Below are 14,121 nucleotides of genomic sequence, written 5' to 3' on the forward strand. Positions count from 1 at the left end.
GCACGGCTTTAGAAGTAACGCCTAACGACATCCAATATAAGACACTCAGGTGAAAGTGAAATACTCAGGTCCGGTTGCACAAAAGCCTGTTAAATTTTAATCATGATTTAATTCCACGATCACAAATCAGAAAAGTTTCTCTGATTGACTCTCGTTGCATTTAATCGGGATTAAAAGTTAACAGCCTTTTGGGCAACCCGGTGTCAGACTGCAGGATACTAAGCTCATTATTGCATAATATGATTCAGAACTAAGTGTCTTCAACAGTCGTGAATGTGAATCCCGGCATATGGTTTCACCAATAACAATGTCAAAAGTCTTTGTGTCCGAACTGACTGTAATCGAAAAATTGGTTATCCACCAGTACACTCACAGGATAATCAGTGACCTTAAATAATAAATTAAAACATTTTTGTTGGTTTAGTTTTTGAAAAAATTATTATTAAAGAAATGATATTGATTTTATATTTTATTTGGATAAAGGTAATAAAAACCAATGGGATTCGAGTGTTGAATATTTTATTCATGAACAAATTTATTTTTTCTCGTTTTCTCTTTGAATTTGAAATGATGGTAACATTTTAACATATACGTTTAGTTCATTATGTATTTTATCATCAAAGTTTCTGTTTTTATAAATCAATACAAACTTCCATCTTTCGTAATATTGTAATGGGTCAGTCTTACTAACATGAAGATTACATAAACAATATAGTATTATATCATAGATTTTCTTATTATTAACAGTTAACAAAAAATATACAGTAGGCACACACTATTTTATGATAATCTATAGATATTCTAATCACTTACACTTCCATAAGAAAAGTGCTCATAATATCAATCGCTATTGTATTTTTTTCAATTTCCGACAGATAAAAAACAAATAATTACGACATAGACGAAAAATTAAATACAATAATTGGATGTCGATTAAAAATGTCGTTATTTACAAAGAAATTTTACAGAGATTATTAAATCTAACAGTTGAACCTTCCATTCGTGAGGCAGCGCACCTTATCTGCATTTAAGAAATATTGTTTTTTATCATACTTAAAGATTAAAATAAAATATTTAAAAAAATCGAGAAGTATCAAGAAGATTGATGGCTAAGCATACATTTCAGTCGAAAAATTTAGAAAAGTGAATACATAACCTTGTTTTGAAAACGTTCATCAAAATTTGGAAGAGACAGTTGTAGGCTCAGCCTGACGCCTCTCCCAATGGTATTGTATTTCAAGATGTGTGACTTATTGCATGAATAAATGTGAACAAGATCGAGCTAAAAAAGGTTGGTTTATACTGAAGGAGAAATTATTAATAATTATTACTGAACAACTCATAAAGAATAAATTTGATAAATCATTATTTGAAAATAATTGAAGCCTTCAATTATTTTCTAGGCGTGGAGAAATTAAATACTTCCCACAGAGGCAATGAGTACGATTATTCTTATTGAACTCATAAAACGTATTAATGTTTTAGGAAACTATAATTTAAAAGAATGTTGTATTTTCAAGTTTTATTCTCAGATTCTTACAAATAAGTAATAGTTATAAAATAATCACCAACAGGAAGGAGAGCTACTTATAAAAAATTGAAAATTATGTTCTGTAAAATGAATGTGTATCACACAGGATGGCGATTCCATCAACTCAGCACTCATTTTTGAACATGTTAATTTACTAGGTTTTCTAATGGCTTTATATGTACAGCCTAGTCAGTAGCAGAAGGAATGACTTCTTCATTAATATAATGTACTTTTCATGTCCAAACCATACTCGTTTGTAATAACTATACAATATTCTCCGAACAAATGAAGTTTTAAACGAAAAACAAAAATTCAACGCGAAGAAAACAAGATTTAATAGCAGAATAACAAGAAATTAAAAACGAAAATTTACAACAATTGTTAAAAATCACACTTTAAGTGGATAAGTCAACTAATTCATGGCAATTAGTTTCAAAATTATACTCTATTTCCAACTGAATTTATCTTTATTCAACATAGTAACCAAAATTAATTTATATCTTGCTACAACCTTCACTTGAAAAGAATGTAAATTTATGAATTTCACATTGATAAAAAATAAGAAATTATTAAAAGTATTCACCAGTTTTGAATTGATAATAGAACTATGGTTCAAAGATTTTTTAAAAACTCAATTTAAGTAACTAAAATAAAATATTACACTTATTTTCCAACGTCAGTTGAATAAAACGTAATCAAAACGTAAATCAATTTAATGTATGTTTGTGAATTAATGGATAAATATGTTATCTAAATAATGGTTCTAGATAAGAATTAAAAACAGAGAAACTGCACAAGATTGATAATTTTTAAATAATAGCATCTTTTTTATTGACTAACGAATATGATAATGCCCAGAAGTAGCAAGCAGACACCTGCTACAAAAAACTGGCTATTAATATCAACAAGCGGTTTAGTGAGGAATATAGTCTATGGAAAAATAATACGATGACGAAAAATGATACAGTTTTACCTTATGTAATTCAGGATTAAGTTACTAGGAACTCAACAAAATTTGTTCTATTCATAAGAACTACAATGACTTTTGCAATAAGAAGCAAATGAAACGAATTAGATTAAAAGCGTCTATGTCAAAGATGCAATGAATTAGTGAACAGGTACAAACATCTTAGAATTCTAGACATAAATTGACAATTTCTGTATGTTCAATTTTTATACAGCAAACAATGTAAACTCTTAAATCATTATGAACTCCACTAATCGAGGAAGTAATTTTATCGATTAAAATACATAATTATAGTCTATGAAACAAAAATATTTTAGGAGCTCTCAAAAATAGATCGATTTATAATTATTTAGATATTACCGTATGTTACTTTATGCTTACTTGAAAATAAAAATTGCGTAGCCTACATTTTATATTTCAATTTAAACAGAATTTAAAAATAAAAAATATATTACCGCTATCACCATTATGCAAATTTAGGCCTACATATACTGCACCACTTGAAGCAGATTTTTAAAGAAAAGAAAAAACACCACTACACTGCATGGTATTTTACATCACATTACTTCAAAAAATAGATTCTATTCAAATAGATGTTATTTACACATTTCAGTTGCTAGACTACAATATCCAACTGGTTGTGCATAGAATAAATAGTGAAATAAACATCTCAAGAGTTCACAATAAGATTACTGATAACTTTGGAATTGGATTATTAGTCTATGTTACAAAAACTTACTGTAAGAATGTAGGTTTTTTAGATTTTTCAATATACTTTCATAAATAGAATAATAAAAACGAAACTTATTCAATAACTTTTTCTTGTTAAAGAGTTGAAGTTGAATTGAACCCAATAATTATAAATATTTTATTGATAAAAACTTTGGAGAAGTCAGATGGTCGCTCTAATCTTAATAATTATTCTTACTTGATAGACTTTGCTGTATTACGATTTATGAGGCAGTTTGCCAGAAAAACAATACTACCGATCACAGTTTTTAAAACAACATGTAAATAACGCACTTACATATTCTGAGAAATTATTTCAAATTCAATTGCCAAATAAAAAACGTGGCTTTATTCTTTCAAGCCGATTACGCCAAAGAGTAAACAATATAAACAACGCTATAAAAATAATAAAAAAAAAATATTAGAAATGTAAGTCTATGTACAAGAGGAGCCCTTGGAGGGAGCCTGGGAGGGGACAAAGGTCCACTCGGGGTCGTTGGGGTCCTCCTCGGGAGCAGACTCGGTCGTGTCACTCATCGCCGGTGACTGCGGCGCTCGCTCGCTCCCGCCAAACTCCGAGTCCAACTACAAAATCAATACAAAACTACTTCATTCCTATTCCCAAATATTCCTCAATATGACCAAAAAATCACAAATTAAATATATCTAATAAATAATTAGGATGATGGATTCATTGTGATTTAATGTAACAAGATCGAATGCAATTTGCTATTTGTTTCAAAGTAGTCAGGATCACAACACCTGTTATACAGCGTTTCGATCAGACCAAGGATGACAACGACCTAGAATGCTGCATGTCACAAAATGTTCGTCATGTCAACTGACCTACCACCACACAGAAATATCCACACTGAATGGCAGGTGTAACCCCCAGGCAGCCAACGCTTTATATACAGTCATGTAAAAATGCATGGCACGAACATACAAAAGAACTACTTGAAAAAAAACATCTGAACAATAACTATCACCAACCAAGATCTTACTAGAATCATGTGATCAAATTTTCAGCAGCCCACACTGGCTACGCCTGTCATGCAGCCATTATAACTATTTATAACTCATTATTGAGTTTGCTTTTACAAGGACCAGCTCAATTGATAATTTTATACATTTATATTGATTTATTTCAAATAGTTTTATCTATAACACATGACAAGTTCGACAAATTTCCACGTGAGCACTTTTTGTTGCACATAAAATATCTAGACGATATTTAATTCCACACCATACATTATCGATCTGGGGTGATTTCCTGAATTACGGCTTCAATTCTTCGTTTTAGTTCATTCATATTACATAACTTCCTTGCATACAACTTATTTTTCATGGCCATACTCTAAAACGAAAACGTCTTTAACGGTAATAACCGATTATCTACTTTTGTGAAACCACAGAACGCACATAGCTTTCTCCTGACGCTCTGTCACCCCACACTATTGGGCCGACTGTGTCACCCCCACCATTGAGTCGACTGTGTTTCAATAAAGGTCATTACAAATTATTATAGAAGCTACACCAATGTTTGTCACAAAAATAGGCGCGCTACTACTATTTTTTATTCACCTATGAAATGTGTTCAATAATTTTGTTCATTCTGTACATCTTACAATCAGTATTTCACAACTAGTCTTAATCAATTATTAGCTAAACTTGAGTCATTAAGTATTAGCTAAACTTGAGTAATTGCTGTTTAAAAGAACTAGAAGATTGCTCAGTGAATAGGTAAGAGCCACAGTCCAGTCTGCTAACATTCTACAGTAGGCCTACTAAAAGACGACTAAATTATGTTTGCAATAAGTATCTATTATGTATGATACATAATGTTTCTTTTCTGTGAAAATTTAAAAATGAGTTTCAACCTTCTTTAACCTCAAAATTGTTCCAGCAATCAGTTTTTTACTTAAATATGTGTGACGCTAGTTCGCCTCCATGGTGCACATTGGGTAACGCTAAATCATATAGCACTAGCTCTGACTGGTGTTCAGACAAACCTATGTTCTCCTGACCAAAAACTATCAACATCTTGAAGAGATTAAAAAATATAGTATTTGTAGTCATTTGAGACTCATGAGCTTTATATGTGTTGTGTATCTGTCATGCGCTAAATAAATAATAAATAATAACGTAAGATACAATTTATTTTCAATGTAGTACCTCAGAATCTTTTCGAAGAGGCGATGTGGCGTCACTGTTGGTGATAGGAAGAAAAGGATGATCTGTGGGCATGTCCTTCAACATTTGCTCATAGACATCATCCGAGAGAGGAAACACTCTCCTTTCGTACGGCATCACCTATCACAACACATACGAAAATCAATTATTTTCAAAATTATAACTTGATCAGAACCTAATACTTGCTTGGTTGTATCGCTCCAAGAGGCCTCGATAAAAGTTTTGGCCTTGGCCCTTGAAACACTGAAACAGCGCAGGGAAAGCTGGGGCTGAAATTCTCACTCATATATTATACAGAGTCAGACAGTGAATCGGGCGAATTTGAAATAAATGTTAGAAATCAATCAAGTTGTTAACAAAACTTTTGTTCTTATCACCGTGATCTACACAGAAAAGCATTATCATTTTATTTACAATATTGTTCTTGTTTTTTTTTTTAAATTACGTCCGCAAGTATATGTCCTCTCGCCTGGCATTCGTGGAGGCGCTTCCGGAAATTGTTCATGACGTCCCGCAACATTATTGTTGCGGCATTTGTGCAATCTGCCGACGGATGTTCTCTTTCAATTGAGCCAATGTCGTCGGCAGTTGCTCGTAGACTTTCCCCCACAAAAAGAAATAGCAGGCCGAAAGATCAGGTGAACGAGGGGGCCATGAAATCGTTCCATTCCGAGAGATCAAACGATTCGAAAAAACGTCATCAAGAAGACGCATACTGACTCGGGCTGTATGGGTTGTTGTCCCGTCTTGTTGAAATAACATGTACTGCGGAAAGAAAAATGTGCGCAACATTTCTGAATACCGCTCAGCAGTCACAGTAACAGCTAGTTCACGGTCATTTAAAAAAAAACTATGGTCCGATAATGCCTGATAAAGACATAGTACACCAAACAGTAACCTTAGTTGAATTTAGCGGTTGTTGATGGAGTTGCCGATGATTGATGTCTGGTGAAAGTGTGACTCGTCACTCATCCACAAAGGCGAGAGAAGGACGTCACCTTGCCGACTCAATTTTCAAGAAATGAACAATATTGTAAATGAAATAATAATGCTTTTCTATATATGTTAAGATGAACAGTTTTGTTAACAATAAATTAAATCGATTTTCAACAGTTATTTAAAAATCGCCCGATTCACTGCAGGACCTGTATAATACCTTTCTCTAAGGCTAGGCACACACCAGTTAGTAAGACAAGACAATACATGATCAGTCACAATACTTCACATAGTTGCTTATGCAATGACTAATCAGTGTGGGTTGCGTCATAAGCCACTATGTGAAGTATTGTGTCTGATCATGTCTTGACCAACTGGTGTGTGCCTAGCCTAAGTGCGCACACTGTCCGAAAATGAGCATAGAATAGGAACGTTTTCTTGGAGGCGAGAAATAGACTACCAACTTCCTTAGAAAAAATTCAGTGATCAGTCGCAAACAAGGGAAGGCCAAGGACCAGAACTATTGAAATTCGATGCCAAGATAGTATTGTAGAATTGAAGTATTCATGCTATAATATTCAAGTAATATTCACTGTACTATTCGTGTTAAATTTCTTTCAGTAAAATTTCCATCCCGAACCGTCTTCAATGATAGGTTACTGTAAACATGGATATTAAAAAATTAAAGAAACTAATTTTTTGATAAATTCATTAATAGTTAATTCTTCAATCTGAATTTTTGGAGATTTTAACTATCAAGCCATCACATGTTTCCAAAACTTTAAAAGCATTGTTGAAACCTTGGATTCATCGTCAAATGACTTCAAAACTTCGCATTTGATGATAACTATATTCGCTCTGGAGCAAATATTATATTGTTTACTTTTATAAAAAACAACACTTTGGATCACAAGTATTGAACGGTCAAAGGAGAAGTACTCGGAAAAACTGAATTCTCCCAATGTTATTGGTTAATTGTTGAATCAACCTCTAAGTAACACACTGGTAAATAATATTTGAATGATCCCATAAACCAAGTTAGACTGTAATGAAAAGCACTTCAGAGGTAGTGACGAACAACTAACATCATAAGTATTCAAGGTTGAATATTGTATACATCATTAGTGCTTATGAATGAAAAAAAAAAATACTTGTGAGACCAAAATTACTAGATTGCTCAGGATATAATAACTTAATAATGAACAGTTAATTTTTTGTTTTCAATTATAGTTAATAACATTATGCTGTGTTCACTCACGCGTATATGATTCAATATGTAATCGTATCAGGGTTGAGTAGCCTAATAATAATAGTATCAAATGAACTGCTGTTTGCTCAGGTTTGGTGTCAGAGTTTTCAGGACCAATCTGATCAACTTCAGGGCCTCTGATATGACCTAACACTTTTTAGGCAGCAGGGACCGACGTCTAACGTGTCCATCCGAAATACGGGAGTGGCCCGAGGGAAACATCTTGTCCAGTCTAAGATTCGAGCCCGGGCCTCTGAATTATAAGCCAGCACCTAATTCACGAGTACTTCAGGGTACGGCTTCGGATTGAGTGTTGTAGGCTATAATATACATATTATATTCTAAATGCCTACTTTTAGTTATTAAGATTTGAAGCTTTTTCCAATTTAGATTTCTCTTCTATCACAACGGTCTACAGTAAATCACTATTTTTACTCTATTATCCAATATATATATTTTTTAATATTGATTTTTCGATGAAATGTACAAATTTATTGATTTGTTTAAATTGATTATCTTTTTGCTATGATTGATTATCTCACTTATCTGATTGATCGATTCTATTGGTCTATTCCATTCTATTGAATGTTCAATTAGTCTATTCGTGAATTACCTCGACATTGTCGGGCGTGTTGGGCCGAGTGTCGTCTTTCTCTTTGGCGGGCGGCATGGCGAGGCGGGACAGCGAAACGGTACGACGACGACCGGGCCCGGTGGCAGTGGGGGCGGGCGGTGCCTCGGGGTCGGGAGGCGGAGCCGCCGACAGCGGAGTGACGGGCGGTGAGGTTATTGGTGAGCCACCTCCACCGCCCCCGCCACCATCTTTCGTCTCCACTGTGCTCGGAGACATCGGATCTGCAATACACATTAGTCAGCAACATTCAAAGGTCAAGGTCACACTTACACCACTTTAAATGTTGGATTCAAAGAATTTGAATAATCATTCTGTACAAATACAAATTAAACATAATCAAAAATGTAAGAACTTTGCAGAACACAGAAATTTCAACTAAAGTGAGGTCCACAATGTAATGGCAGTATTTGATTAACATTGGTTCAATTAACCTATCTTTCTCCACTTTCATTATAACGTGGACCTCACTATAGAATTCAAATATTCACACAGACAACTCAGAATATTACAAGATATTTCAAAGTAAGAAGTTGATGTAGAAAAATCTAGATTTTTCCAGGGTAGAATAATGGATGTGATGAATAATTTAAACGAGCACTTCAGAGGTAGTGACGAACAACCAGCATCACGGTTTTGATTCAAATTTGGAGAAGGAATGCATCATTAGTACTCATACCACGATCATTTCTACACGCGTTATGAACTTGGCATAATCAACATAATATCTCGGTGCACATCAGATACTTCGTTGAGAATAATTTACAAATCAGTTAAAAATAAATAAAATTAAACATAACCTACATTTCGGACAATTGTATTCTAAATAATTGGAAAATTACAATTTTGGGAGGAAACCTGTTGTACGTTTCATAAAGTATTATCGCACGAGATCAAATAAACAGAAAAAAAACAACTTGGTCATTCTACATTGATAGATGATTGCATTGAATGGGCCATGAAGTTTGTATTGAATTAATTCATCTACTTGCAACAATGTCACTCGACTGATGATACAATCTAAGAAGTGCCGTCGCACTAAGACGCCTATCGTCAATAATTCATCTAGACTTGCGGATTTGTGAAGTAAGAATGACAGTGGAGGTGGATAATTGCTTTATTAATTTTAATAATTATCATTTCAGAATTTACCATGTGAGGAGTATTCTTCATGTTATTTTACATTTTACCAGGTGAATTTCATATAATTTTCTAGTTCATCAGGAGTATTTCTTCATGTTATTTTATAATTTATCAGGTGAGGAGTATTCTTCATAGCATTTTCTAATTTACCAGGAGTATTCTTTACATTATTTTCTAATTTACCAGGAGAAGAGTATTCTTCATATTATTTTCTTATTTACCAGGAGTATTGGCGCCACTACTTTCAGCTCGACTGTCCGTCCTCCGGTGTCTGCCTCTCATACTATTTGGCAATTTCAGGTACGTTGAAAATTTCTTCTTCTCGGCCACCTCGCATCTATCATGCCTCTCAATCATAGTCTCCTCACTTATGTCTTCCGTCTGCAGCACAACAAAATGACCCATTAGTCAACTAACAACAACCAAACTATCTTACAATACTTCAAACATAATACAGTAAACAAGAGAAACTGCATGTTGAGGAAGCCTTCACTTATTCAGATAATCTCTAATCATCCTCTTACATTGTTAGCAGCAACTAATCCAAAGCATATCCTACCAAAACTCTGACACTTTCGAGAGAAAGTTAATTGGGTCTTAGAAATACTACCTAATTAATAGTAAACGAATTTAAATAGCAATCTACTTTATGGTGCTTTAATGGTCATATAGCCTTATTTCTCAAGTCAAAAATCAATCACGTATCGAAGAAAAAAACAATCCGCATCGAAACAGCTATGCACAGCAGCACTGTTGCACGTTTGAGGTTATGTTCATGGACTCGGTATGTTTGTTTTCAATTTTCAACAACAAGTTTGTTTTTTCAATTAATATGACAGAGTACGAGACCCTTGTACAATAAAATTTAGTTCCCAGCTTTGATGGATAAAACACTGTTGTTTTAAACAATAATTTGTGTATGTAATCTTTATTACTCTGTTTATATATTGTAATTTGTCATGATGATGAATTGAATTAAATTAAATTAAATTTACTTACATCACTATCATGACTAGTTACTTGGGCGTTAAAATTTCCTTGTACTGCAACTTTTCTAATCTCGTTGCTGACGCAACACTGTAAGGTATGACAATATTGTCAATGTCGTAGGAATTTTCTCTCTTTCTCCTGAAAATGACAAAACATGAATATTAGATAAGATACCATATATCAATCATAAATTTAAAAAACTATTGAAGTACCTATTTGTAATATAATAAAAATGTACTAATAAATTCAACCTAATGGAATTCAATCTCTTATTAGAGTAAAGGTAATTTGGAAGTGATACCTTTCACTGTGATACAATGATACCATTTGGAAGTAATGGAACAATAATGATTGAAACCGGTACAGAAAGTTGAAGTAAGCATTGCGAAAGTTTTCAACTTTATTATTTGAAGAAATTGAAGATAATCCACAGTATCAATCATGATCTCGTAAATACATTTAAACACAGTGTGAGACTTTGGAACAGCGGTGAATTGAAATAGATCGAGAATAATAAAAATTACTTCAAATTACTGAATAATGGTTTGCTAGTAGCACTTCAGAGGTAGTGACGAACAACTTACAAATCATGGATTTATTCAAAGTTGTATTTTATGCATCATTAGTGCTCTATTACGCTAAATTGACAATAACTTGTATTCAATTCATCATATAATTTCAATGGATGCTATGAAAAACAGAATGAGGAGACTAGAAAGCTTGTAGTTTATTCGTATGGAAAATCTAAACCAAAATTACCATGGTCAGGTTACCATATTAGGTATAATAAAAATTAGAATAATATAATCATAAAATATCTAGTATTTTAAATTAAATCCAAAACTCCAAAACATGTAAAATTGGAATAAATGAGAACTTCAGAGGTAGTGACGAATAACCAAGAATCATTACATAAGTTCAGGGTTAAATTTTATGCATCATTAGTGCTCATTTATCAAGAACAACTAAACTATCATTTAACCTGACTACAATACCATAAGAGAATCCCAAACCTTCCTAAATATAAATGCAATGAAATAAATTAATAAAAATCAACTTGATTGACGATCCCTGAAATTCTATCAAATATTAGATAGAATTCACAGTTCATAAATTACGTACGTGAATGATATTCGTAAATGACGAACTATTAAATCAACATGAAAGAAGAATAATCGAGCATTATTTTAAATGTAAGTTTCATGAAACATTCAAGACAACGCCTGTAGACTACCTATCTAGCATAATAATTATCTTTACTTGACTGATAAGGGAAACGAAACATCCATGATTATTCCAATTTATTGTACGTGAAGATTTTAGTTGATTTGAAATAAGCACTTCAGAGGTAGTGACGAAAACCAAAATCACATAAGTTAAAATCAAGGTTGAATTGAATACATCATTAGTGCTTATTGGGTATTTAAATGGTAAAAACGCATTGTTTACATTGCAAAAATACAATACAGAGTTTGAATTTTCAACTTGTTCAAGGTGAGGCAGACCGATAAAGCAGTTTGTTTCGATTTTCACATCATCCGTGACACGATTTGAAAATTTGCATGTGTTTAATTTTTGTTTATTATTCAACCCAATTTTAGTCAAAATTTTCTGGACCGGTGCACATCGTGGTTTGCCGTTCGCGCTTGTTACGAAAACAATTGTTATTGCTAAACAACGAGCTCCTTATCTGCTTTTCGGTCCTGGGTTCGGCAGTTGGATGGAGATAACTGATAGTTCAATAAGAACAGAGACGCATGGTCGTTTCAGATCCATTACAACTCCAGAATATGTGCAGAGGGTGAGAACAGCAGTTTAACTATCAACGGAACGTTAGTCTCGACGGTTAAGAAATTCTGTTGCATTGGTGATCTCAAACTGTAATTTCAAAAGGATTTTAAATTTGAATTTGATGTTCTAACCACGTGGCGGACCTCTCATAATGGTCAAGTGGGCCGGGCCTACCTAAATGAAACACTAAAGTACATTTTAAAATGCTGTAGTTTATGTGGTTTAATAGTTATTATTCAATAAAATACAATATAAATTAATTTTGAACAGTCAAATGGAGAAAACTCTCGTTGAAATACCATGCAAATCACCCGTGGCCGTCGTGGAATACGTACGAGTTCAATGATGGCCACGAATCATTACGTAGCACATTCAAGGGCCCCAGAATTCAGGCTATTCTTGCTCTCATAAGAACGTATTGGTAAGGCAACGCAAGCCGGCGGCGCTGGACTGGCTGGGAGCAATTCATCGGTGTACGGAGCAAGTGGGCCCGTTTGAGCTTGCCCATTGGACGTTGATTCACACTATTCTCACTTGGACTGCTGAGCGCTAGTATAGCTTTGTTTACATCCCATCTTGTGAATTGCATCCGAATTGGCATACAGGTTGTTCTATCATTTTATAAAGTAATAAGTTAATACTTTTAGCTACTTTTGTGCTAATATTTGCTTTATTAATTAGTTTAGCTATAATCCAATTTTTAACGTAGCGGTTTTGCATAGTTTTTGACGCGTCGGCGGCTCGGGCAATGTAATCTAATGGAGCCACCCACACGCTGGATAGTACTGACCAAAGACGACTTTTATTGGTGCCCTTATTGATGAAGTTTATGCCAAAATTCGCGACTTGTGTGCAAGAGCTACTCAGAACTTCAGAGCTTGTCTCAACAAATGTATTGATGCTAATGACTGCCATCTTCAGGACATTATTTTCAAAACCAAATCTATTCTTCTTCTGGTGCCTATCCGTTAACGAATGTTGGCAATCATTCTGGCAATGATTAAGGCTGTGCAAAGGATAAAAATAAACTTTCTACTCATGATATTTTTCAAAGTTTTTCGATTTGTATATCATTAACCTATCAAAATGAAAAAGTTTTCTCAGGAAAACATTTTTTTCCAATCATTACTTTTTGAGATATGAGCGCATCAAGTTTAAATTTTTGGGACAGAACATATCAAATTCGGTAAGAGATAAATCCATGAGATTTAGAGGATAGATTCTTTATGGTATTGTTTATCTAGTAAAATAAAAATTTTCTGAAAATATCGATTTTTGAAAAAGTTATTCAATTTACCAAAAATAATTCAAATAAAAGTTATTTTTGGTTATTTTTAGTAAATTGAAAATTGATATTTTCAGAAAATTTTTGTTTTAGTAGATCAACAATACCATGAAGAATCTATCCTCTAAATCTCATGGATTTATTTCTTACCGAATTTGAAATGTTCAGTCCCAAAAATTTAAACTTAAGGCGCTCATATCTCAAAAAGTAATGATCGGGAAAAAAATTTCCTGAAAAAACTTTTCATTTTGATAGCTTGATGATATACAAATCGAAGAAGTTTGAAAAATATCACGAGTAAAAAGTTTATTTTTAGCCTTTGCACAGCCTTAACTTGTTGACAGCTGCTCTGAAGAGTTCGGGGGTGGACACTCCAAACCAAGTTCTTAAAATCTTCGACCAAGATATACGCCTCCGACCAACGCCTCTCGTGCCAACAACTTTCCCTTATAGTACACATTTCAGCAGTTTGTATTTCGTTTCATTCCTCATTATGTGTCCTACATACTCCAATTTTCGTTTTTTAATAGTGTACATTATCTCAGTCTTCTGAAAGATGCTATTATTTTACCGATTCGGAAAAAAAATTCTCTAAACATTCTGAGTCACTTTTATAGCTTCTTAAAACTGCTTAATCGGTTCTGCCGCCATATTATACTCCTCACTGTTACCATAT

At 33.5% G+C, this 14,121-nt stretch overlaps 1 protein-coding gene and 1 non-coding gene across 2 annotated transcripts in view; both read right to left on the reverse strand.

Annotated features, from left to right (window-relative positions):
* Positions 1-502: 502 nt before the first annotated feature.
* LOC111045236 (KAT8 regulatory NSL complex subunit 1) overlaps positions 503-14,121 on the reverse strand; it is a 61,333-nt gene continuing 47,714 nt past the window's right edge. Inside the window, 6 exon segments of the mRNA XM_039426772.1 lie at positions 503-3,812; positions 5,403-5,540; positions 8,219-8,460; positions 9,601-9,760; positions 10,379-10,398; positions 10,401-10,507. Of these exon segments, the coding sequence (XP_039282706.1) occupies positions 3,663-3,812; positions 5,403-5,540; positions 8,219-8,460; positions 9,601-9,760; positions 10,379-10,398; positions 10,401-10,507 (817 nt within the window). The 3' untranslated portion in view covers positions 503-3,662.
* Positions 11,235-11,325, reverse strand: LOC120351222. Its single transcript, XR_005571248.1, has one exon. It is a non-coding gene; the product is annotated as a small nucleolar RNA SNORD70 (small nucleolar RNA).

The sequence above is a fragment of the Nilaparvata lugens genome, chromosome 4 (genome assembly GCF_014356525.2).
Source record: "Nilaparvata lugens isolate BPH chromosome 4, ASM1435652v1, whole genome shotgun sequence".
NCBI lineage: Eukaryota > Metazoa > Arthropoda > Insecta > Hemiptera > Delphacidae > Nilaparvata > Nilaparvata lugens.